The sequence below is a fragment of the Hakea prostrata genome, chromosome 6 (genome assembly GCF_041222555.1).
Source record: "Hakea prostrata isolate BN-2017 chromosome 6, UWA_Hpros_2, whole genome shotgun sequence".
Classification (NCBI taxonomy): domain Eukaryota; kingdom Viridiplantae; phylum Streptophyta; class Magnoliopsida; order Proteales; family Proteaceae; genus Hakea; species Hakea prostrata.
Window position 1 is genome coordinate 15,752,687 of NC_142605.1, and position 27,841 is coordinate 15,780,527.

The 27,841-nt window shown below is 37.6% G+C and overlaps 1 protein-coding gene across 4 annotated transcripts; it reads left to right on the forward strand.

The window, feature by feature from the left end:
- The first annotated feature begins 2,570 nt into the window (after positions 1-2,570).
- Positions 2,571-27,836, forward strand: LOC149012347 (inorganic pyrophosphatase TTM2-like). Of its 4 annotated transcripts, none has more exons than XM_089158934.1 (12): positions 2,571-2,773; positions 4,722-5,087; positions 9,396-9,510; positions 16,539-16,734; positions 16,879-16,992; positions 17,108-17,281; positions 23,063-23,257; positions 24,554-24,676; positions 24,756-24,877; positions 25,256-25,379; positions 25,493-25,765; positions 26,981-27,836. In XM_089158934.1, exons 2-12 carry the CDS (start codon positions 4,751-4,753, stop codon positions 27,194-27,196), a joined length of 1,989 nt encoding a protein of 662 aa, XP_089015060.1. In that variant the 5' UTR covers positions 2,571-2,773; positions 4,722-4,750; the 3' UTR covers positions 27,197-27,836. The 4 variants fall into 4 exon arrangements, with proteins under 4 accessions (XP_089015060.1, XP_089015063.1, XP_089015062.1 ...); XM_089158937.1 differs by having other exon boundaries at positions 4,744-5,087; XM_089158936.1 differs by lacking the exon at positions 2,571-2,773 and adding an exon at positions 2,786-3,051.
- Positions 27,837-27,841: the final 5 nt, after the last annotated feature.

Below are 27,841 nucleotides of genomic sequence, written 5' to 3' on the forward strand. Positions count from 1 at the left end.
TAGCTTCCACCTTTTGAACATAAAAATCAGGTGCATAATAACATCTTACAACAACAAAATGAGATTCAGGGGCACATATAATACACCCACAACCACCATATTACAATATTAATTATATACAACATCTATAAATCCTAAGAAAACAATGACTGATCATTTTATTGAAAAGGAGTAGAATCTTGTATTTTCAATAGTAGGGAAGTACTTAAATGCCTCATCACTTTGACCACCAAGGGGGTTCTAAGCGCTATCATAGTGCTTGCTTGACAATGAGGGGACAACACCATGGAAAGAGATCTACAGTTTAAACTTCCAAATTTATCACATTATATTTTTATCTATTTATTTATTTATTTATCTTTTTTGGGGGAGGGTGTGGGGGAAGTGGCGCTATTCTATCGCATTTTTTTTTTGTATGAAACTAATCCATTTAGCTAGAGGAAAAACACGTGGGGACACCATAGAGAAAAATTCGAGGGAAACTCAAGTTTCGACTAGGTGAGAATGAGAAACCTAGGTGGGAAACTGAAAAATTTCGAAAAAACTTATGACTATTTCATGCAAGTTTCGACAGGTTTTAGGGAGTATTTTAGGGTGAGACTTTGCATTTAAGCTAATTAGAATATAAATAACATATTGGCTATATTTTGCTAAAAATATCAATGTAGATATGTCATTCAATATACATAATATCAATGTTGAGTTGTCCGAGAAGTACATTATAAACATAACTACTTAAGTACATAACATTCAAGATATAATTTCTAACTTCATACAAAGTAATTGACAATAAAAGGAAAGTACAACTTAGTGCCAAGAATGGATCCATCTTGTGAGCTGAGTAGTACTATGCTTGTAACATCTTCTCATCCAACCAACGAACATAGACATCGCATGACATTTTATGCCTACGGTTGTCAAGGTAATCGACAACTGTAACTTTATAAGTCTAGTCATCAACATGCTTAAGATAATCAGTCTGGGGGAATACACAATTTGGCTAGGGAAGTCCTGATGGAGGGGGTATTTGTCATGGTATTTAGGGAAACATGAAAGAAATAAAAGAATTGAAAATTTGGAAAAGCTACCAAACTTGCAAGAAAGTCTCAGGTTTCCATGAAATTTCCCAGGTTTCCACGAAATTTGAGAATTTTTTTCTTATGAACTAGCTGGTCCAGCTGGGTTGAACCAGGTTTCGACAAGTTTTGAGTTTCCACGAAATTTCGACTGTTTTGATTGAAACTTGAGATTTTTTTTTCAGTCCCCTAGTTTTTCGTTTCGAGGTTCTCAAAATGGAAAATTTCGGTGAAAATTTTACAAGTTTCGATGGAATTTTGTTCTATGGGGGACACAACTAAGATCGTCCAACCACGGAGTGGTAATAGGCCAACATGTCTCTTCTGGAATAGACATGGCCACCTTTGCTAGACTATCGGCCGTTACATTGGCCTCTCTAGGAACAAAAGAGAAAAAACACAAAAAGAAATTGGCTGCAAGGAGTTGAATATCAGAGACCACCGCTTGAGAAGTCAAGGGGGCCGGCTTGGAAGGTGCTTTGAGGATTGACACTAGCTCCAAATTATCAGAATCTATAACTACTTGATTTAGTCCCAACTCCAAAGCAGATTTGATCCCTTCTCTTACAGCCAAGGCTTCACCATCAAAGATTTTTGCAAACTAAAGAGGGATCAATTTCACCAGTAGGGGAGTACCTTTCTCATCTCTTATAGAAATCCATATGATGTTATTGTGAAAGCAAATCGCTTCGCCCAGGAATTTATGGATGGTAGTGCAATGAAGGGAGATAGTAGACATAGTACACACCAGCAACATAGAGCAACAACTTAGAGTCCTCCAAGAAGCGGTTTCTTTAAGGTGAACATTGATGTAGCCAGGAAGAGAAGCAACGGTAAATCATATAGTAATGTTATTGGTATAATTCAAGTGACCGATGAAAACCGGACTATTGGAGGCATTTTGCGAAGGGATAGAACACATTTGGGTTGAATCTGGTTGTAAACATCTAGTTGATATGCTTGTAACATAGGATCACCTTGTTCCTCCTTTCCTCTTATCCATTGTACATGGTATATAATTCATAGCAATGCAGTTTTTGGACTATAGAGTCCACCAAATTTCTAGGCGATCCAACAATATTGCAAATCTCCAATTTAGAAAGACATTCAATATTATGAGCCCAATTGAATGGCCTAGTTCAACTGAGTGCCTTGTATACTTTTTGTTCAGCCACTCCTTCGGCTCTTTCTCAATGAAATGTTAATTACAAAAAAAAACCATATATATATATAATTCAAGTGACCGAAATGTTAAAAAGTTAGGGTTAGACGAAAATGCCCTAAAATTTATTTTGAAAAAGAAAAAAAAAAAGAAAAGAGGAGGGTAGAGACGTGTTGGCGCTCTCGAAGTCTCCATGCATTCGCGTTGCCAATGCGTAGTATAGGCGGTTGCAGTGAATCGGTAAAACAGAATATAAATAAATAAATAAATAAAAAATAAAAGGGTAAACAGAATATATATATATATATATAAACAGAATTGTGAGAGTTCTCGTCCTTGGCTAGTTCCACTCTCCACTGATTCGATTCTCCTCTTCGCTCCCACTGTGTCTTCTGAGTGTTGTTCGTCTGAACTCTTGACAAAGAAATTCTCAAAAGACTTTTCATTATTCAGATATTGAATACTATAACAAAGAAAGAGAAGAAATCCCACGAAAAAGCTCTAGCCGATCCTTCTTTTCGCTTCTTCAAAATTGGTTAGTGTCGTTATCATGGTTCAATTTTTCTGATCATTTTTTTTTTCTGGATTATTTCTTCCATCAATTTTACATTTTGGTTGACAAGGTCTTTTTTCTTTTTTTTTTTTTTGGTGGGAAAACTTAACTCATTTGTGTGATAGTAGATCCGGGTTGAAAGTTTTTTATGCCAATGAATTGATTTGCCTTTTGTTCGTATGAGTTCTTTGTTGATTCCTTTGGGGTCTGTGCACGATATGTTCTTTGGTTTCGGTGTGAGAGATGGCTTTTTAGTTTGCGTAAGTTGATCTGCCATTTTTATTTTTCTTTCTTAGTCAGTATTCAGTTGAAAGAGTAAAGAAGATTTTTCTGGTTGGGGTGAAGTGTTGGGTTCATTTCCGATGCACAATGTTGTTTCCCTTTATTTTCCCCTCCATTTTTTGTACTGGAATCTATTATTATAACTTGGTTACTTACTTAGACTCACCTGGTTACATTCCTGAGGAGAGCAATGGGAACGTTGGAAATGTATATGGGTAAGAGACCACATGGTGTCTTGTTGTGTGAAACGTAAGCTTCCACTATGGAGATCTGGCTTTGTAGCTTATTGACAACAAAACACCTCTGAGTCCAATCTTACCACCAGAAGTCCTAAACGCTGCAGAATTACTTAATACTCTGGGTGATCTGCAATGTTATTAGCCTTCGGAAGTTCTGGGAATGTTGTGCCTGGAAACAGCCTCTGTGGAAACAGGGTTAAGGTTTGTACATTTTGATCCACCCCAGACCCTGCTGAACCGAAAGCCTAGTGCAGTATGGCCTTTTTGTGTTGACAAAAAATTTGGTTCCTGGGATTGCTTGCATTACTCGACTTCTTTCTTGTATAAAGCTGGGAATGGTGACATATATCTCAAACAGTAGTGCATTATTGATCTAAATGAATCTTTGGACTGCCATCATGGTCAAAAATGGCAGCATGATTTGTTCATGAAAATGAAATGAAGAGTTCACTGTAAAGAGTAAATTGTGGACCAATTAATTTCCAAGCGTATTACTAAACTAAGAGTGAAAATAATCTTCATTAGTTGCATCTGCAACATCACGTTTTCTTAAGAAGAGAGTAATACTGGCATTGTTGCTGCATGACTTGAAGTTATTTAGGTTTGTATGTTACTTTTTCTTAGCTATCTATAAGAATCTTTTGGTTTACTCTCAATTGGTATTTCTGGCTCCAATGGTTGTCATGTAGTTTTCTACTTCTGGGTTCTTTTATTTTAATTTTTTTTGCACGGGGGATCCAGTTGGTGTTTTACTTTCCTTAATTTTCTGCTGACTGCTCTTCCTCTGAAGCATCACATGCATAATTCTTAATGACTTGCTTAGTGGAAAAGTAACATGCTTCTAAAGAAAGTCGAGAAAGATTTGATTGTTTGGCATTGAATAGAGAGTTCAATTAACTAGCATTTGTACTGCAAGCCCGCAAGACTGCAATGATGAGTTCGAGAATCCACTTCCAATTACCAACAGTAGAAGCTTTTCCCTTCAGAACTGATTAGAAAGTCCTCATTGGCACTTCTTTTCTCTGGGTTGAATGTTCAGTGGCATATATTATAGTGATCTCCATCAATTCCCTGAGGTTTTCTTCTTGCTATATTTTCACATACTTTTGTAACAAATGCGATGCTCAATTTTGAAATGCTTATCTTTACAATTTATGCAATTCCATGAGCATGGCATTGGGTTCGAATTACAACATTGTTGGTGCTGATAATCATATGAATTAATATCAGTGTGACACGTTCGCATTACAGATTATTTTGGAAAATTATGGTTCTTATTGCATACAGTGTGAAGATGGTCATATCCTATTTAGATTTCTCAGTTTGCTTGTGATTTTTAATTTTTCTAAACTGTTAAAATAATTAACCTAAAATGTTTTTTTTTTCTTCTGTTTTTCCCCCCATCACAGTGATTCCCAACATATTTTTCAGGATACAAATGGCTCAAGATAATTCTGGTGCAGAATCACTTCATAGGAAACCTGTTCTCTTAAGAGATCAGGTCCAGTTGGTAAGACGAAAGGACGCTGATCGGTATGAGATTGCCCCAATCCCAGATCCATTGTCATTCGAGAAGGGTTTTTTCATAGTCATCCGTGCTTGCCAGTTGTTGGCTCAAAAGAACGATGGGATAATATTTGTAGGGGTCGCTGGTCCCTCTGGGGCTGGGAAAACTGTATTTACTGAAAAGGTACTCAATTTTATGCCTAGCATTGCTGTCATATCAATGGACAACTACAATGATGCCAGTCGAATTATAGATGGCAACTTTGATGGTAATATCTACTTTTATTTTAGTCATTCTGCTTTTTAGCTTCCTTTCTGTAGAAATGATAAATTGCTTCTAATAACTTTTGAACCTGAAGTGTTTACTTGTAAGCTGTCTTATATTGTAGACAACTTTCTTCTAAATTTTACCATGTAGACTTCTTTGTGAAATACATTTCCTGGATCTACGGTTTTTTACTACAGGTTCTGTGGAATTTTTTTTTAATCCTGGAGAAAGGTGTATAAGCAATTTTTTTGGTTGGGTGAGTAAAACATATTATAATTTAATCACACGTAGTTAGATTTGCTTGAGTTTTCAAGTTGTATATTTTTCTGCAAAGTTTTTACAGGATTGGATGACTGAAGTTGGTTTTGCTAATAAATATCTTTGTTGTTAGTGGTTATGTTGGAAATTTGGTGCTGTTTGTTTTAACCAATGTCTTACCGAAATGGATCTCTTGATATGTGGCTAGAGTTGATTTGGTACTTTAAGTTAAGATATCAAAAGTTAAGTCCATGTAACTTCTTTTGGTTAACATGTTTGGTTTATAGATTTTCCAAGGACTTGAGCATGGATGAAGAATGGTTAAGTTTAATTGTTAATCATACTAAAATTCTATATGTTTGTTGGGTGTATAGAAAGTTGGGAGTTTATGGTGGTTTACTAGGTGTCTAGCACCTTCTCATTCCATAAATTTAACACCTTGCCGGAGACTGGGCAGACCTTACCTTATTCATTGCTGAGTCAAACAAAGGCCTTCCCCCGAAAGGGGCTCTAGCATGGATGCTAGACTTCTACCAAAGAAAGAAAGAAAGAAAGGAAAAAAAAGAAGTAATGGGTCCTAGACCCTTATTTAGGTGGGAACACCCTTTGGTAGAAAAAGAAAATGCTAATTTCTTTCTCTTGAGACAAACTCAAAGATGGTGAGTTACACAAACTCATGTTGTCTGTTCAAGGTTAAGTCATGTGAGGAAAGTGGTAGCAAATCATAAACTCATGTTGTCTATTCAAGGTTAAGTCATGTGATGAGGACACTCATGTTGTGTTCTGACTCCTTGGAATTTGTGTCGTAATTTGGCATTTTGAGACCAATAGATGCCTGCTCCTGCCATGACGCGTGCAAAATGGGTTTTGGTGAGGATGCTTTTCCATACTTTCTTGCCATTTAGTCATTTGACAACATTATGGCCTTGGGTTTAGGTCTTTAGGTACTTGCTTTCTCATTCTCCAAGAGATGTGATGTGTTCGAAATGTGATTTTAGGCAAGGATGCTTTTGTGGACTTCCTTTCCGTCTAGTCATTTAAGAACATTGTGGCCTTGGGGATAGATCTTTACACACTTTCTTATTCTAAAAACAAATAGGATTGATGAATCCAACCAAAATGGTGTGGTTTTGTTATCATAATATTGAATTTTGCTGTGAAGGCCAATTCGGTTTAGATTGGATTTTTGAGCTACCAAAATTTTGATGGCAAAACATTTATTTTTTCTGAGTTTACTTGGTCAGTTTCAGTGTGTAAATTGCTAAAAATGAGTGAAATACCAAAGTGATAAATTTGACACAATGGTGAAGGTTTTTATTTTTTTTATACATCAAAATTTCTAAAATGAAATGACTGAAATTTCTAAAAGATATTTCTGTAATTTTCGAAATATATCAAATTTTCGTTTCGACATTGCATCTCGTAAGTATCTGAAAGTTTGAATTATGTTGGTGAGATAGTGTAATAGACCTAAAAGTGGTGGGCCCACTTGTTCTTATGCAATCTTATTGCCTCCATATCCTTGTTGGCAAATTGTCATTTTCTTCCAGATCTCTTCACTTCTCTTTACTATTACAATTTTGTTTTTAACTTGTTCATCACATTCTCTTGAAAACCAAACTTGGCCCACGTGAAAGAAATGGGGTAAATGAACATCTTCACACTGGATCTGATTCGGTGGGTTTGATGAGTATCTTGATGCAAATAGAGGCAGTTATTTTTGACTAGGTACCCTATACAATTTTAACCTTGAATTCAAAAATCTTCACTGCCTGGATGAACTTCAGTTTAGAATGGTTTCTCTTTAGATACAGAATGCTTAAGCTGACTAACTGCTCTGTGTTTGTCATCAACATGTGTTTTCCTGGATAAACAAGGGACTGTTAAATGTCATCAGCTATGCCTATTGCATGGTTCAAAATTTGGTTTCAACAACTGTCAAAAATGTAGTTTGATTCACTAGGTTTGCAGAATAGCGACTTGGTTTCTCTATCAGTTTGGAAACATTTGCAAAGCATTTTTTTGATTGAAATAGGTCAATTTTGATCGACTCATTTCTTGGTAGAACAAAGTGCTGGGGGACTATTACAATGCCCATATAGAAATGATTTGTTGCAAGATTTAAAATTAGAGGTATACCTTTTATCTGCAAATATATTGAGCCTCCAGAGAAATTTATTTGGTACTTGCGCAAGAGCTGGAATTGTTTCATAGTGGGTGTTTTAATTCTGGTTGTACACTTTTAACATTGGTACACTTATACCGTATTTTTAACACTTTGACATTGTGTGGCTTTTAACGTAAATTTGTGGGGGCATTCTTAAGGCATATTTTAGTTGTTTTTGGTATTTTGTAATACTTAAAATTGGCTACATCTGAAAAAAAGTTTACAGCTGGGTGCAGCATACAATACCAACCTAGGGTATGATAGTTTGGATTCTTATTTTTCTATATAAGCAGGCTAAAGCATTTAGGGTACAGCATACAATGACAACCTAGTGTATGATATTTGGGTTTTTATTTTGTTTAACTGTAAAAACAGTCTAAAGCTTCTACTATGTTTAAAGGTGCTTAATTAGATTTGCTTGATTTTTTGGGTTAAATATCAGCAAATTGGCAAACAAAATGCCCAGTTGAAACTTGCATAGTTTCGGTTGAAACCTGAACTTATTTCGACCATGGTCAAAACAAGTTGAAAACCAAAATGTCAGACCTTGGTCTGTTGTACTACAGTAAGAGGATAAGTTGGAGGCTATAAGGATCATGGTTTCAGGGTCACCGAAATAAAACATACCTGCAAATGAAGTTGACTGGTTGACTGGAATTCAGATGAATTTTAGTTGAAAATTCAGTCTTTTGGTTCGAAATCTAGACATTTCAGAATTGTGGCCAAAATGTTGGAAATTTCAGTTGAAATGTCACGAATTTTGGAAATTAAGTTTGAGTCCTACTCAAAGGGATGTGAATCAATTTTTGTGGACGACATCTTTTCCTAACCAACCCACCAGCGGTACATACTACCAGCAACATCATATGACTTATCACAATGGATCAAAGGGTTTCTTCCTGGCAAGTTGGTCTTGTGGATCTCCAAATCTTGAGAATGTTATTCTAGTTTCACTGTTGATGTTACTGTAGCATGAACAGGAAACAAGGGTACTTCTTCACCAAATATCTTCACTCGTGATCACAAGCTGGATGGTGGTGAGCCCTCACTATATGTTCTCTTATACAAATCAGCTGATCATTAACTGATATTCTGGGAAATATTCTCTCTTTAAATCAGCTATGACAATAGCAATAAAATTCCCCAAATATGATCATTTATGGCCTGAATTGAGCCAAGATAGGCTGGTTGGATTCTTTAAATCCAGAATATGGGCTGAAAGAAAACCATGCGCTCGGAGTTCCATCTCAAGTCACACTGCGTTACTGATTCTCTTATAGGACTATCATTATTCCAGGGTTGAAGGATAGAGCAGGATTTCTTGCCAAGTGCCAAACGATTGGATATTGCTTAGATTATGACAATAGTGTATATTTTGCTTTCCTTCCTCTATGTTGACTACCCCTAATTATTTGTGCTCTGAGGCACTATGTCTACCATATTATCAGTCATTCCTTTCTGGTTGCAGCAAATCGATGGGACTTTCTTTTATTTCAGTGTAAGTGATTTGTTAGAACTTAGACAAAACTGATTGCATGTGGATATCCTTCTTCTGGCCGTGCAGATGTGTTGATTTGAAATTGGAATTTTGGGTTTAAAATCTTTAAGGTTTTTATGAGTTCTCATATATCTGCCAGACCACCATCTAAAAGATCATACATTGACAGTGCTATAGAAAGTAACATTGTTTAGGTACCTTCATTTGATGCTGAATTTAAGAAACTCGAATATGGAAAATTTAAATATAAATTGTACTACTTGATTGCTTTTAGATATTGGTATTACTTGGAAACTTCAATAAATTAAGTTGGATTAGTAAAGAAATATGGGGGCATCTGCTCTAAAACTCTTTAACTTTTTTCCCTTTGTTTCAAAATGTAACAGATCCTCGCCTGACTGACTATGATACATTGCTTGAGAACATTCATGGTCTAAGAGAAGGGAAGGCTGTTCAGGTGCCAATATATGATTTCAAGTCTAGCAGCCGCACAGGATACAGGTTTGATTTCTCATTATTTGATTACCCAAATAATATTCAAACTAAACTACATAATTCATTCTTAAAGTTGTCAATCAATGCTAGGACTATGAGTATTTTCTCAGATTCTTCTGCTTTCTATTGATTTTTTCCCCTTGAAGTTCCTTGACTACTACACAAGCTTAAGTATGTCATGCAGATCAACATCAAGGAAGGTACTCCCAAAAGTACCTAGGGAGTGGGAAGAACCTGGCTCAGTAACTCAACATCGTGGTTTTAGTTAACTTATCATTTCACCCAATTGTGGGTGATTATTTAGTAGTTTTATCCATTTATTTCATTAATTGCATGATCTGGAATAGAATTAGTTCCAGTTTCATTTGGAGTGTTTTATATTTAATAAAGCATTAGTCCCAGTACAATGTCTCTTCTAATAAAGCATTAGTCACAGTACAATGTCTCTTATTACTTGTGGCTTAGCAGTCTATTGCTGCTTGTTTTGTTATTATTTTACTTAATTATCTGCAAAGAAGTTCTATCTTATCAGCTATATACACTATCTTATGTCTAATCTGAAACAATATACATTGTTCCACGAATACATAGGGCCAAGGAGCCTCCCCATGATTTTTCTGTTATTTGAAAGCTGGCTTGTTGGACCCAAAAAAAAAAAAAAAAGAAGAAGCTGGCTTTGCCCTTTATTTTCACTGTGGGATTTTGAAATTTCAGTTGTGAGATGCAACTAGTGTGGTGTTATGAGGTTGGCTGATGAAATTCTAGTCTAGTTACAGGTGGGATGCTTATTCCATTTCCTTTTCTTTCATATTCTTCCATTCTTCTAGCCTATCTATTATTGATTCTGGTCCACCTTGAGCCAGAACAGGGTCTGGTCTCAAAATTCTGTACCTGACAGCAATTTCAGGGTTGAAGATTCTGGCCCTGGATTAGGGTTAGGGTTGGGTCAGGGTTGAGTGTTTGACATGGCAGCCAAGCCTGGCCACTTTGTAGAAAGTTTCTGGTAATGTAGGGCAACAATATCTGAATCATGGATTTATTATGTTGTGGTCAGGGTCAGGGTTGAGTTTTTGACTCAGCCTGGCCTTGCAGGTCAGGATTTTAAAAGCCTGGTATAACACAACTCTGTTGCAGCCCTGATCTGAATTTGTAAGTAAAAGCTTTATAATTGGCAATAGGATTTCATTGTAGACATTCCTATAGTTGTTAACTGATCTTCGATTATATGTTGATAGACTGATTGGGTATTGCTATTCAACATTTGAAATTCTCAGTGCTGGTTTTTATTTTTGGTCATAGTTTTGGATTTTGTATCTGCTGTAGGCAGGGATAACCTCACTTTTTCCTGCAAGAAGAAGAATGAGGCCTTTATTGGCCACGGTTCATCACAGGGCCTTACTCTTGAAGAGACTTAATTCTAGTCCAGTTCGTGGGCTTAGTCCAGTCCAGTTTAGAGGGTTAGATGGGCTTAATGCTAAGTGTTATTTTAAGTTGCTTATTTACAACCTCACTTTATATGGGATGTTTCTTTTTTGAGTTCAGTTTTCTATTTGGGTTGTGTTTGGGTCTGTTCCATTCAGGTTAGGAGTGTGTTGTTGCATTTCATTAAAACAACTGTTTGCGAGGGGCTTGCCAGCGACTTAGGACCTGCAAGTTATTGTCTTCATGAGGCTGTTGCGGGAATCAGTGTACTGTGGGAAGCATGGAGATTGAGAAACTCTGGTTCCGGTCATAGGACAGAAATCAAGTTATATCTTCATTGTACTTGCCCTATTTCCCGTTTAAGTTGCTGTTGATTTTTTTTTTTCTTTTCCAAAATACAATGGGTTTAATCTGAGATTGGGTGAGTCATTCCTCTACTATAATCAACGCTGACATACATCAGTGGCGCATTGGCTGTAAGATTTTTGCACATGCTACCGACAACAATCCAGTGACAGTCCTGTTGTAGAATCCTTTTTGTCAAATCAAGATCTGATGTATCTGGAGCTCCATCTGTAACATTCTTTCAATACTTTGGAGTATTACAAAGCAGCTGAAAGGACCCTTCAACCAGGATTTTATAGTGATATAAGAATCTGATTGATCTGGATATACAAGGAATCTCCTAGAACCCTGTTTTTATTTGGATCTGAAGGATTTTATGTTATTCTATCTCTAACCACTGGATTGTGGCCAAAATTTGCAGCATGGAAGAACCCTATCTAAAATAGATTTTCAACTAGATTTTGGAAGCTGATCACAGTCTATGGATTCCAGCTATTAAACAGTCTCCTCCTATTTCTGAGTTTGATGCTTCAAGTTGATTTATGAGAAATTATCACACCACCTTGATTTTACCCCTTTACTTGATCTCACCAGGAAAGTACCAAAAGAGCCAAATATTAATCAGTCCTGATTTCTAAGTGTTAAGACTTTGAAATTCATTTTACCATTTAACCCTCTTCAATAATTATTTTTCTTAAATTAAGAAGTGGGACCCACTACTATTTTCTGTTCTTCCTTCTCTTTCTTCAACCACTGCCCTGCTCCCACTGCAACAACCCCACTGGGCTTCCACCACAAAGAGCCCATGATCACATAATACACTTGCACAAGGACGCCCAACCCGTAAACATCAAGCCCTACCATTACCCTCATTTTCAGAAAACAGAGATCGAACGGCAGGTCACCGCCATGATGAGCAGCGGTGTAATACGGCCGAGCATCAGCCCTTTTTTATCGCTAGTGCTCCTTGTCAAGAAGAGAGATGGAACCTGGAGATTATGTGGAGATTATTGCTGACTTAAAGCTATTACAATCTGAGACAGGTTTCCAATTTCCACTACCGATGAATTGTTCGACAAACTCCACAGTTTTCCTTTTTTCTCAAAGATCGATCTCCGGGCGGGATATCATCAAATCAGGGTGGGACCTAAAGGTGTGGAGAAAACAACATTTCGGACACACGAAGGACATTATGAATTCCTTGTAATGCCCTTCGGATTAACGAATGCTCCCTCAACTTTTCAAGCGGCAATGAATCTAATTTTCCGACAACACCTTCGAAGATTTGTCTTAATCTTTCTTTGATGATCTCCTCATCTACAACAAAACTTTTCTTTGATGATCTCCTCATCTACAGCAAAACTTGGCTGGAACACTTGCACCATCTTGAAACCGTGTTAGATACACTTCAACAACATAAATTGTATGCTAAACTGAGCAAGTGTTCTTTTGGAAGAAAAGAGGTGGATTACCTGGGACATGTCGTCTCTGGTGAAGGCTTATTTGTTGATCAAGCTAAAGTTTCAGCTGTACTAGACTGGCCCATTCCACATAATGTAAGGGGCGTACGAGGTTTCCTTGGCCTCACTGAATATTACCGCTGCTTCATCAAAGGATATGCACAGATTGCAACACCACTCACTCACCTGTTACGAAAAGGGGAATTTGAATGGAACTCAGTTGCAGAACAGGCTTTTCATACATTACAACAATGGCTTGTTCACGCCCCCTTGCTGGCTCTTCCGGATTTTACAGAGCCCTTTATCGTAGAAATTGATGCTTCAGGGGAGGGAATTGGTGCAATTCTATCTCAATAGGGGCATCTCATCTCCTACCACAGCAGCAAGTTATCACCTCGATTACAGGCAGCTTTGGCTTATGTACGCGAGATGTTCGCCATTACTCAGGCCATCTCCAAATGGAGACAATTCCTGCTGGGCAATAAATTCATCATCTGCATTGATCACCGTAGCCTTCGCGAGTTGACAGATCAAATTATTTAAACACCAGAGCAACAGTTTTGGCTAAGCAAATTGATGGGGTTTGAATTTGAAATACAATATAAGCCAGGAAAGGATAATCAGATGCACTGTCCTGTATGCCTTCACTTCATACTCTTGCCATCACCACACCATCACCAATTTTATTGGATCAGTTGTGTCACAAAACAACCGCTTCTTCTGAATTGCAAATTATATACAACAAAATTCACATTGGGGATGAAGCATATCAATAGTATGAAGATCACAATGGAGTCCTTTACAAAGGACGCATCTTGCTCCCATCTTCTTCCTCATTATGCATCGAATTTTTGTGAGAATGTCATGATTCACTCGCAGGAGGCCACCCTGTTTATATGTGCACCCTTGAGAGGCTCACTGCTAAAGTATGGTGGAAAGGCGTGGCCAAAGACGTCGCTGTTGCGTCCCTGCTTGCCAGATTTGTCAATAGGTTAAGATTCCCCCTCAATCTCCAGCAGGCTTACTTCAACCATTGCCCATTCCCACACAGGTATGGGAAGAAATCTCTCTGGATTTCATTACAGGACTCCCTGCTTCTCAAGGTAAAACAATTGTAATGGTGGTGATTGGCCGCCTCACCAAATATGGGCATTTTAGCTCACTGCTGACTAGTTTTACCAGTCTTCAAGTTGCCGATGCATTCTTCTCTGACGTCGTGAGACACCATGGCATCCCACACTCCATCGTAAGTGACAGGGATCCCCTATTCCTCATCCATTTCTGGAAGGAGCTCCATCAACTCCATCAACTACAGGGCACCACCTTGGCATATAGCACGGCCTATCCCCCACAGACCGACAGGCTAACCGAAGTTCTAAATCGGACCCTCGAAATGTATCTCCGAAGCTTCGTTGCTAATGTGCCTCAAGGATGGACTCGATACTTGGGGTGGGTAGAACTGTGGTGTAATACCGCACATCACACCGCCATCAACACATTGCCATACCAGGCCTTGTATGGCAGACCACCGCTAGTCTTGAGCCGTTATCTTCCCCAATCTACCACTAACGCTTTTGTGGCTACCACACTCCAAACCAAGGACGAGATCATTACTGTTGTGTAGTCTAATCTAGTTCCCACACAGGCTCGCATGAAGTTCCAAGCAGATAAGCACCACAGAGACATGGAATTCCAGGTTTTTGTTTGCCTGCGCCCCTATCGCCAGTCCTCTGTTGCTAAACGCCTTATGTCAAGCTCAGATGACGCTACTTTGGCCCCTATAAGGTGATAAAACGCATCGGCAAGGTCGCTTACAGACTTGCCCTTCCTGAAGGTTTGTATGTGCACCCTATTTTTCATATTTCAATTCTCAAACCCTACGTTGGGAATCCTCTCCCCTTTGCCACCACACCCCATCTTCCACCACAAGAACATCTGCCCGCAGATATTCTTTAGACTAGATAGGTGTTACTACAAGGGGTTTCCCACACACAAGTGTTGGTTCAATGGGAGGGGCTGCCTCTAGAAGATTCAACATGGGTTCTTCACACCGACTTTCAGCAACAATTCCCAGTTTTCAACCTTGAGGACAATGTTGTCATACATGGGGAAGGTAATGATACACATCCCACACCTCCAGCTGTCCAAAATAGCCCAACTGGCAGGCCACGTCGAACCAAACGCACGATACAACCTCCCGCCTTCCTGAAAGATTATTCCCGCTAAAAAGCTCCACGTTGTTAGATCAGATCTGAAGTAACCGACTCCAATTGATCTTGTTTTTTCACATAAATGGAATAGCTAAGGCAATGTAGAGGATATGAAAGAAGAACTTCTCCAAATTCCTCAATTTCCTCTACTTTCTTTTCTAATTCATCTTCTGTAATTCCTCTGTTCTTCTGAGTTGTATCAGATTAGCCGAAAAAACTTGCCTTCTCTCTCTCTCTCTCTCTCTCTTTGGGTTGATGGAAACTTCCTGAAAAGCTTCCAGAGAATTCTTCCATTCAAGCTTCTCTCTGAGCTTCTTAATAGTTCCTCATGTATGGTTCTCAAGATATGATGAGATTCTTTTAGATCCCTCTTTTTTCTTTCAAATAAAAAATAAGTATGAACAATGCTGTTTATCAGATAATTGTAGTCTGACGATTCTGATATAGATTGCATTAGAGCCTGAGATTTACTTCCATTTTTGATTACTGATCTCCCTGCCGTTCTCTCTCTCTCTGTGATGCATAGAAATCTTAGCCTTCAGTTTGGCCAGAATAACTTTAAGGGACTCCATTAATCCTTTTACCTTCCTTGCTTATTTGGAAACTAGAAATTCTTAAAGTTGTATGACTTGTGCACTTGAGATACCTTTCCAGGTGAAGAGAGGAAATAGCCTCCCGATGATCTTATTGTTATTTAAAAGTTGTCCTTGCTTTCTTTGTTTCGTCATTCTGTGCGATTCAGAATCTTCAGTTGTAAGGAACAATGGCTCGTTGGTGTGATTTAAAGGTGAGGTCATGGGATGTTAGACTTATTCCAAGTGGATGCTTTGTCCGTATCTTTCTTCTATTTTTCTGTTCTTTTAGCCTATTGGTCATTGATTTAGGTTGTAGTTTTCAGTTTTCCATCCATTTCATATTCATATCTAGTTACTGGAATTTTCTGTTTCTCATCAATTTCATCTGGTTTCTAGGTTAAGCTTCATAATTGATACTGGATTTCATTCTAGACATTCCTAGAATTACAGCACCCAATCTTGATTATGTTTGATAAAGTTCTATTCCTACTCATTTTGCTGGAATCTTTTGATCTGGTTTCAGATTTTGCTTCAGCTTGATATCTTATCAAGAGATCCTTTAATACTGTTTCATTCCCATATAACCTAAGATAATTACTCTACTGAAACCCAATTTTAGTTTTTGATCCCTAATTGGGCATTATTATTGTTTCTCATAGTATGTTTCCCATTTAAATTCTGATTTAACTTATAAATGCTTTCTTGGATATGGTCTTCTATTTCTTTACTTTGACTTTGGTCTTTCTTTCTTAGTGACCACCCATGAGTGTGTCTATAATTATGCATGCTTAATTCATATAACTGCATCAATTTTCTTCTCTTTGACATAGAATTCCTCCTGTAGTAGATCTTATGATCTTCGTGACTCATACTTTTATTTGGCTGATAAGTCCTTTCAGTGGACTTATATTTTATGACTAGTCCTTCCAGGTTCTTCGTTAGTCTTTTCATTTAAAATATTGGTTTCAATTAAATTGTCGTGCCCTACTTTTAATTATATATGTTTGCTCAAATCCCTGCAGGACTGTTGAAGTACCGAGCTCACGTGTTGTGATTATTGAAGGAATCTATGCTTTAAGTGAAAGACTACGACCTGCTTTAGATCTTCGAGTATCTGTCACTGGTGGAGTGCATTTTGACCTAGTTAAACGAGTCTTACGAGATATACAACGTGCTGGCCAAGAGCCAGAGGAAATAATCCAGCAAATCTCTGAAACGGTTCTATTACTAACCCCATGTTAGATATTTTTTTCCTTTGGAAAATGTTGGAACTTTTTTCTTTCTTTGAGTTTACCAAGGTCCTTCATGATCAAGCATCTAAAGCTTTTATTTGTTACCACTCAAACAAAATATTCTATGCAGGTATATCCAATGTATAAGGCTTTTATTGAGCCAGATCTCCAAACAGCACATATAAAGATCATCAACAAGTTCAACCCATTCTCAGGATTCCAGAACCCTAGTTATATTCTAAAGGTTCATCCCATTAATTTTTATTCTCACCTATTATGCATCTCACAAGTGAAAGTCGCTTTACTGATTGGTTCTTTTAGTTTCTTCACTGATCACTGAGTGCTTTCTATTATTGTAGTCACCAAGGACTCCAAGTCTGGATCAAATCAAGACTGTTGTTTCCCAAGAACATACAGAAACCATGGAGGAGACCTATGATATGTTTCTTCTGCCACCGGGTGAAGATCCAGAAGCATGCCAATCATATCTGAGAATGCGGAACAGGGATGGCAAGTACAATCTAATGTTTGAGGTTTGTCAATTATGACCTCCCTTTTGTCAGACCAAAGTTTAAGTTTGCACACTTGGATTCTCATCCTTCTTTAGTTCTTTAGAATAGCTAATTAAAATTTTGTGTTGGTTTATATTAGTCAGAAAGGAGATTACACAGTACATATGTATGAATCCTGTAGTTTTGTCTGGGGGATCTAGTGGCAATCCATGAGGGGGATGTGGTGGAAAAAGCAGCTTTGATGAATGGTAGTAAAGAAAAGAGAAAATGTGCAAGAGAGAATACTTTTGTACTGATTCAGGCAATTGTGTATTCCGTTAGTTGCTTTTTTCCCCTTTAGGTCTTTCATGACTTAGGTTTGAGGTTTGAGCTGCAAACATCATACAAGCAAGGGTTTTAAGTATCCTTCCATTTCTGCTGATACTATCCTATACCTATTGTATCTTTAAGGTACCAATATAATGCCTAAAAGGAATGGTATAAGGACATCCAAGTGTTGAGAAAAACAGAACAAAATACCCAAGTACTCAAGACAAAGAATTTACGTGGTTCACCCGAAGGCTATGTCCACGGCCAAGCAGATATGGTGTTTGACTATGCATAAGAAAATAAAGATAATTACAGCCTAGTCAATTTTTCTCTACCCACTCTCTACACCTCTGAACCCACGTATTAAGAGACTGTAAATAGTTACAAGAAAAATGGACAAAGATAGAAATACCCTTGTACCCAAAAGGAATGCTCAAAATTAATACAAGAATTCCAAAATTTCCAAGACCCATTATGACTACTTCCTTGTTGTGCACCATCTATTCATGGAATCTCAAGTCAATATAGAACCTTGCCTATTGTGTTCAGACCCTCAACGAGTCCAAGTTCATTTTATCACATGTGTATTCAACCTTGACAAGAGTAGACTTTCCAAATTCTATCTTAAAAAATTATACTTTAATTTGTCGAGCCACCTCAACGCCTTCCGTCTTTGGCGAACAATTCAAATTTGAGTTCATTTGGTTTATCCTTGTCACAAACCATACTCAACACATTTCACATGTGATGAAAATTAGTCTTCACCACGACAATCTTCCACTTGAAGACAATTTTCAACTTATTACACCTCAAAGATCAACCCTGCTTAGGTAATCAAACTGACCATCAATGGAGATTGATCAATGTTGAGCAAAAGCTCAACTTCTCCCTATTGACCACCTTTGTTAACAAGTTTGCAGGTTTTTTGCTACCCTCAATTTTATCAAATTTCAACAGACCATCCTCCAGAGCTGATTGTATCGAGTGGTATCTTAACGAATATGTTTGTCCTTGAATAAAATGCTGAATTCTTTGCAATATGAATTGCACTTTGGCTGTCATTCTATAATTTGCTCCTCTTGTCTTCGTGTCAGCTCTTCCATTAACCTCTGAAGTCAAATCATCTCTTTACTTGCCTCAGATAATTGCTACGTATTCTACCTTTGTGGTTGGAAGTACAACCACCTTCTATAGGTTTGACACCCAATTGAGTATATTTTCACTCAGATAAAAACAGACAATGGTGCTTCTTCCACTATCTCTATCTCGTGAGTGATCTGAATCAACATAACCTTGCACATCAGTATTAGAACCTTCAAAACATAGATGGTAACAGCAAGTACCTGTAAGGAATCAAGAGCCATTGGACAGCTCTTCAATGTTCTTTGCTTGGGTTTTGCGCAAATCTGCTGAAAACTCCCACTGCATGTGCTATGTCCGGTTTTGTACTCACCATCGCATACATCAAACTCCCAACTGTTGAGCAATATGGCACCTTTGCCTTAAACGCCTTTTCCTCCTCTGTAGAAGGACATTGATCCTCTGAAAGCTTGAAGTGAGTTGCTAATGGAGTAGAAATCGGGTTTTGTTTTGTCTATGTTGAACCTTTTTGAGACCTTGAGAAAGCCACACCGTTTTTCCTTTAGGTTCCTTCTTATTTGCATGGCAAGTCTCCTAAGTCCTTCATATCAAAGGTTTTGGATAGACACTTATTGAGATCATTAATTATTTCCATGCTTGATCCTGTAACAAGCATATCATTTACATACAATGTCAGCATTTAGAAGTCTCCATTTTTGGATTTTTGAAAACAAACACAGTGGTCAGATTGACATGTAACAAACTCTGTTTCCCACATGAATTTATCAAATTTCAACTATCACTGCCTTGGAGCTTGTTTGAGATCATACAAGCTTCTTTTCAATTTGAACACCAATTTTTCTTTGCCCTTCACTTTAAGATCTTTATATTGATGCATCTAGATCTCCTCATCCAAATCACCATGGAGGAATGCTTTTTTAACATCTAATTGCTCAAGATGTAGATCTTCTATAGTACTATGCTCAACAAAATACGAATTGAAGTCAAGTTAAAAAAACATGGGACAAAATTTCCTGAAAATCAATATCTATCTTTCTTCTATGCAGGCCCCTTCACTACAAGTTTGGGGTTGTACCTTTTTGTCCCTCCAACTTTATTCTTCATTTTGTAAATGCATTTGTTGTACAGAGCCTTTTTCCCAGTTGGTAGCTTTACCAAATCCAGGTTTGTTTTGCTTTAGTGAGTTCATCTCATCTTTCATGGCTTGCTCCCACTTCACTTTGAATTTATCTTACATAGCCTCATAAAAGCATTTTGGCTCACTGACATCAGCATATAAAGCATAGTTTAAAGATAGGAATATTTGTTTGGGCGTCTGATTGTTCTCACAAGTCTTCTTAGAGCAGGAGTTACTGGTTCTTGCTTTGAAGACCACCACTATTGCCATCAATAGTGCTTTAAGACTAGTTACCAAAATTTCATTTTCTCCAGATTCTCCGTCTATACTATCATCCAAATTTTCTACTCGTTATCATGGAATTTGAAATCAAGATGGATCGCCCTTTCACGGTCAACAAACTCATACTAATGCAAGGACTTGTCGCAAGAAAATTCGGAAATGAAAGGAGGCTACTGGAAGCCCTTGGTACTTGTCTGATCAATCACGCTAATACCTTCAATAGTTTATTTGAAATTCTTTTTACCCTTTTCTTTTTTTATTATTAGTTGTCTTTGACCAGTTGCTAATGCACTTCAACCAAAAGAAGCAACAGCCCTACTACAACACAAAGGGGCCTTTTGGCCCGCCAATCTATAGTGAAGCGCCTAAAAGCGTTGTTGTAGGCGTATTTTATTGTCATTCTCAGCTTACTCGAATAAAGAGAAGAGAGGGGGGGGGGGCGAAAGGACTTGCTTGTTAGGTTGCCTTTTTCTTCATTGCACTAGGTGTTATCCCACCTACAACTTCTTCAACTTTTAAAAAACTTGGTTTCATCCTTCTTCTTTTGTTGCTGCCTATCCTTATACATGCAGTTCTCATTAAAAAATCCATGCTTCTAATGATTTTATTGTTCTTATAATCCCATAGTAGACAACCAAATTGATCTCTACCATATCCAATGAATGCACACTTAACAAATTTTGCAACGAATTTCTTCCTATTATCTTTATCAACACAAGTATAGGCAATACAACCAAAATTTTTGAGAAAAGAATAATTTACCTCCTTCCCTATCCAGGCCTCTTTTGGAATCCCTCCATCGAGAACAAATTTTTGAACAATTTCTTCCCATTATCTTTATCAACACGAGTATAGGCAATACAACCAAAAGTTTTGAGAAAAGAATAATTTACCTCCTTCCCCATCCAGGCCTCTTTGGAATCCCTCCATCAAGTACACTTGATGAACTTCGATTAATTAAGAAAACTACAGTATCAACTGCTGCTTCCCAGAACTGAAGTGGTAACCAAGCGTGAGTCCTCATGCTCCTTGCACGCTCTAGGATTGTTCTGTTCATCATTTCTGCCACCCTATTTTCTTGAGGTGTCTTCGGTGGTGTAACTGGTGTTTCTATTCTTCTAATTCCATTCGAAGCACAATAAAGTTGTCATCTCTATTTCCCCATTAGTCTTGAGGTATTTCACCTTATTACCTGTCTCAGATTCTTCAGGAGCATTTCATTTCTTAAAAATATAAAAAATTTCAGATTTTTTTTCCTAGTTGCAAGAACCTATGTTTATCTAGTAGCACCATCAATAAATGAAACAAAATAAGACTTTCCACCAAAGGATTTTTCCTGAGCTGGTCTTCATATGTCTAAGTGAATAAGCTCCAATTTCTGATTTTCTTTGTCTTCCTCTTCTATGAAAGGTTACCCTTTTTTTTTTCCCATACAAGCAATCTTCATAGAACTTAAAATGAACTGCCTTAAGATAAGGTAGCAAGTTCCTTGAGTGCAATTTCTTTATCCTTGTTCCTCTCAAATATCCAAGTCTCTAATGCCAGAAGGTGGTATTTCCTCTTGCAGATACTATTGAAACAACATCATTAGTACTAGAAAACATATGCGCAGTACCAACCAAATTTCCCTTGGCCATAACCGGAGACCTCTTTGTAGTTTTCCTTTTGTGTACATGATACATTTAAATAGTACTTTTAATGTTTATGCTTCAAAACCATATTCTCTATATAATCTAAACTACATTTTGTATAGAAGCTAAGCCTTTTCATACTTCTCTTGACCATTTTTATTATTTGTATCTTTGATGTATTGTATATCTCCCAAATACATCTCTTGATATTACTCTTTCAGTATGATACCAGGTATGAATATTTTAAAGCTTGGGGACAGAATATATGAGTACTAGCGAAAACCTGATGCTATGGAGCCTGATGCTTGATTCCAACCTAATTTTCTCCAAAGGCTTCAATCTTCAACTCTTGATTTCATACTGGTTGAAATTCTAGCAATCTAAGGCATTTGAGTGATACAAGCTGTCCTGGGAATCACCCAAGTGCCCTAGCAATTTAATATTATTTTTTCCCAAATCAATTCTTGTAATATCTGTCATCGTCTCAATCTTAAAATGTCCTGGAAGACTTAGGAAGCCTTATATATTAGTCTTTTACAGCCATTTCCTTGGTATTAAAAAAATAAAATACTAATAAATCAAAGTAGAACAACTGTCTTGTTCAAAAAAAGGGTGGGTTGGGGGTATTTAGTGTTTTTCAATGAATTTTCCCAATTATTTTTTTTAATTTGTGCCTATATTTCTCATTTAATTTTCCATTTTTTACTTCTCATATTTCATTTATTCTTTATTCTTGTGCTGTTATTCCCTTTTTTGTTCTCTGTTTCCCCTAATTGCTTTTGAAAGGATCTTTGTAGCCAACCCCACTTAGTAGGGATATGCCTAAGTTGGTGTTATTTTGTATTGAATTTTTGGGTCAAATATTGTGATCATATTGAAAACATTCTGTTTATTTCACAAATAAACATAATTTTATAGAGCTATGAGCTATCATATGCACATAATTATGCTGCATGGCTAGGATGCCCCACCATTGCATTGGTTGGCTGGTTGCTTTGACAACTATGGATACATACCCTTTTCTTTGTATGATAGTGCTCTGTGGTCCATTCACTTTGTTTTTCTTCCACTGACAAAACGTTGTGAAAAGGGGAGTACAAATTTAAGAGGCGGAAGAGAGGAAACTAATGAAAATTCCGAGTAGGATTTCCTTTCCCTTTTTTCATTTTTCACTTTGTTGCACACTTGTTGCTAGTCTTGATAAATGTTGTAGGAGCTTTGTTTATATGTAGAATGCCTACATGTTGCATACTCAAGTTTGCCTAATAGAACCAGTTTTTTATTTGTGGAAATACAGCATCGTGTTAACTAAAAATGGTTGAGGGAGAAAGATAACGCATCATCTTTACTTTTTGGACTCAGGAATGGGTAACAGATATTCCATTCATTATATCTCCAAGAATATCCTTTGAAGTTAGTGTTCGCCTTCTTGGTGGGCTGATGGCCTTGGGGTACACAATAGCAGCCATCCTGAAAAGAAGCAGCCATGTATTCTATGATGATAGGATTTGTGTGAAAATTGATTGGCTAGAACAACTGAATCGTCGCTATGTTCAGGTATGGCATTGTTTTTAGATGCTAATTATGAATCTGACTTACCCTGATGAAAACTATACATATTCCTTCATCCCATTCCTGGTTTTAATAGTCTGACATATTTTTTGTTTCTTTCATACACTAGATTGTTGATTTACATTCTTGCATCAAATATAACTACAAAGTTTTGTAGCTTAGTTAACCTAGAAAGACACTTTCATTGATGAACAGTGTTCCTATGTTGGTTGTCCAGCTTTTAACCACAGTATTATCAGGAGAACCATGTCCCTCCCATTATACATTCAAAAGGAGATCTATTCTCTCCCTTTTTCATATGCTTCCACATTTTTGATTGCCTAATAAGAGGATATTGAATTGTCTACACTGGTAGAGTATTAGAATACACTTTCTGATATTTTGTTTTCCCTAAAAGTAGGATTTTAGGATCCTTCCTGACAGTTATAAAATTGTGGAAGGCGGTGAATGGTAGAATTAGTCATGGTTACAAAGTGGAAGCACAATGGAAAGTTTTGGTGGCTGTAGTATATAGCCAGAGGAAAGGGAGATACTGGCCATGTCTTAATTAAAAAGCATGAAGACAACTGTTGGTGGCTACAAAAGAAGTGTTAATTTTAGCAATCAAGATGATTACAGTTGTGGTTACAAAAAGAAGTGTTCTTAAAAGGAAGGATAGAGCTCTAAAGGTAATTTGGTTCTCCAGTTAAAGTCTGTTGCCACTGAGAACATACTGTTCCTCTGAAAAGGAGTAACAAATTTTTCCTTTCTGCATGTCCTTGACGCTACAAGCATGTCAGAGCCGTCGTCCCATTCATTGCGAATGGATGGGTTCATAAATGTCAGGCCTAGATCACCTTGCTAGTTTCACCTTGCATCCAGGCCCTTCCAATGCCTTGGGTTGCTAGATCAACTACGCATTATGTTCCTTGGAAGGTTGGAGGTGATACGCCTAGTGATGTAGAGGAAATGTCCATCCAATTTGTAGTTAAGTGACTCAAGTGGCAATAAGTTTATGCAGGATATGCGTGGTACACATGTGCATTTGCAAGTGTGGCTATTGCTTCTTGTAGAATTTTATAACAATGTCTTCAGATGATACATCGTTTTTGTAAACTATTCCTGCCTTGACCATGGATATCCTAATAGAGATCAATTGAATCTGGTAATCGGGATTTATTGACAGCTTTGTTTATTCCCCTTCTTGTGGGTTCTCCATGATTGGGTGTTGCATAGTTCTAAGATTTGCAACTGTTGGATGTTAAAAATTTTTACTCAGGATATACTGATTTTGATGACAAGGTGCAAGGAAGAGACCGTTTATATGTGAGAGAAATTGCAGAGAAACTGGGGTTGGAAGGTTCATATGTCCCTCGAACTTACATAGAACAGATTCAATTGGAAAAGCTTGTAGATGAAGTTATGGTATGACATTTTTGAGGCATTGTTGGACCGCTATTTTTTCCTTGCCTTCAGTTTTTTCTCCTCACATATGATTCTGCAGGCATTACCTGATGACTTGAAGACAAAGCTCAGCATAGATGATGATCTGGCTTCGAGCCCCAAAGAAGCACTCTCTCGAGCCTCTGCAGATAGGGTTGCCTTGAGAAACAAACATCTGAAAAGGTACTCACTTTATGATCCCCTACATTAGTACCAATGCTTCATCAAAGGTAGGTATCCACTTCATGAAGCTATATTGGGTGTGGCGGAGTTTCCCATGTTGTTCATATGCATATGATTGGTCAATTTGACAATTCACAATTCCATCTGCAAAGTTTGGAACTTTTGATTGATTTTCTTGCAACTGATGATGGTCAAATTACTAGTCAATCCAGAAGCCCTGAGTTACCCGTTTCTCCTGGAAATTCCAGCCACTGATATTTATTTCTCTATTTGAAGGATTTCTTGGGTACATACATCATCTTTTCATAAATTTGTACTTGAATCTTGCTTTGTGAAAAATTTAAATCAGTGTTGTACCCCATTATGTATTTTGGGCAGTGGTATGTCACAGTCATACTCAACACAAAGGGAAAAGAATTTATCAAAGTTGACGAGACTTGCTTTCAACAGCAGAAACTTTAATGGAGGAAACCAGGACTCCTCTGCAATGCTTGCTAATCAGGTGCATTCTTGAATTCTGAAGAAAAGTAATTCATATATCTCTGATTGGTAGACTGATCACACTACAAAAAGCTCTTGGTTTCTGCTCATCAGCTTTCCTTTGGATTGTTTTAGGGAATTGTGACTCAGCTCTCAGAACAAATTTCCACTCTGAATGAGAGGATGGATGAATTCACATCTCGGATTGAAGAACTAAATTCTAAGTTTTCTAAAGGGAATGTTTCTGCTAGCCAGCAAAACTTGTCTCTGCAAGCAGAAGCCTGCAATGGCTCTGGACCTACTTCACTCTTTGTCTCTGGGCTAGGGAATGGTTCCTTGACTGGATCCCTATTACCCAACTCCTCATCTTCTTCCCAGCTTGCTAAAGAGTCTCCACTAATGGAAGAGGTACCATGGAAATTCTCTCTCTCTCTCTCTCTCCCTCTCTCTCTTTTATTTTGTTTTATTTTTTTATTTTATATTTTCCTTTTCCATTTCCCTTTTGTTGACATCCATATGAGAGATGAGTCTATTATCCTATGAAGGGGGCTTACGAAATTTAGTAGTAAGATGTGTCATGGCCGAAACAAATTATGACTTAATAATGTCACATATGTGCTTGTGCTATGGCTACCTTAGTGCCTAGGGGAACCAAATCATGGATGGGAACCTAAGCAACCCCTAGGTGATTCTTTTCTGAACATACTTGTCATGGCAACAATATAACCCTGGGTGGTGGCCAGTATTTTGTTGCCTTGGTGTCTAGGCAGTCAAGTTGTTCTATATGGAGAGTTTTGTGCAAAACATTAAACCTGCTGTGGTTACTTTATTTAGAAGGGACACCTGTGGAAATCATGAATTCTTTCCCTTTAACGAAATTATAATATGGTTAATGTGTAAAAATAAAAAGGGTAAAGGAATTCTGTGTAAAAAGTGTCCGGACAGAAGGTGGGGGCGTACGATGAACCCCAGGTAAAAGTAAAAAATTCCGGCCCTGTTGATGCCTCAGGGAACGTTCTTCTGAAAAGAAAACTCTTCCACAATTAGAGAAACATTAACCTTGGCTCAAATTTAGAAGAAGTATAGGCTAAATGGAAGGAGCTTTTGTTCTCTACTAGCAGAATATAAAATAATCAATTTTTACTCAACATAAAGAAAAAGAGACTAAATAGAAGCCACAGTTGCAGCATCCTGTTATTTTTAATGCCAGATGATGGAAACAACCTCAATTGTTTAGAAGAAACAGGCAGGGTCCTTCTTTCAGTGGTTGTCTGTGAGAGCTGTGGCTGCAACTGCTCCATCCTTCTTCATGCACCTGTGATGGTACTGCAGTTGTGGCAGTGATGGTGGCCCTTGGGGTTGTAGTGCTGCTGTTTCTGGCTACCCTCCTTGTTCCATGTTCTCTTTGTTTCCTCTCCACCCCCTTCCTTCGTGTTCCACAATTTCCTCAGTCCTCCCCTTCTTAGTGTCAATTGGTAGATAAGTAATGTGATTTTAAAAATTCATGTTGGGAAGAGTTTTAAAAGTCATTTTTCTGAGGTTATTATTATTTTTTCCATTGATTATACTTTCATGCTTCTTCTCAAAAGTTCCTCTGATTTGGTGATTCTCTATGTTAAGCAGATCTTGATTATTTCACGAGGACAGCGCCAAATTATGCATCAATTGGATAATCTCAAAAGTTTTCTTCATGAGAACTTGGGAGAATGCAGTCGTCAAGGGAAAACAGTTAGGAAAAGCGGGTTGGTCGATATTGAATTTGTTGCTGTACCTCTCATCTCAACTCTGGTGATTGGAGGTTTGGGTATATTTCTATTCAGATTTCTACCCCGAAATTAAGACACCACCAGCGACTGGTTCATTTCTAGGATTTTGTTTTGGTGTTACACTACATGTTATTTCAGCAGTCTACATTTCTGCTCGGGAAGACACATGGTCAAGTTTATTGATCAATGGTTAGAGGTTCTGGAAGCAGCATAGCTTTCAAGGTTCTCTTGAGGTTTAAAACAAGGTTAGTTGCAAGTTTGTAAATTCCCTTTTTAATGTCTCAAAATTGTGAGAGGAAATTGCTTCAATTTCTCATGAAAAAACTTCAAAGAAAATGTTACAAGTTGAGGGTAGTTGGTTGGATTGATTTACTGAAACTATCGATGTAGGACCATTTAGGACAAGAGAGCTTTTGTTTTCATGAAAATAACATCCTGCACAAGAGTATCTATACTTGCTTGTGTCTGGCAGGTTATAGTCAAGGAAAGGGTTTTTTCTTCAGTGATTTGATGACAAGGTGTGAGGTATGCGTAGATGAGAAAGTGATGATCACATTAATGGCATGACTAGATTTTGGGAATTTTGAAATTTGGAGAGGATAGCGGGTTTGAATAAGCTAGAATTTGAGGTATTGAAACTCACTCCACCAAGTAGAGAGTGTCCTTGCAATTGTCTGATCTGAATCTATTGATTAACTTGTGTCAGCTTAACCTCCCA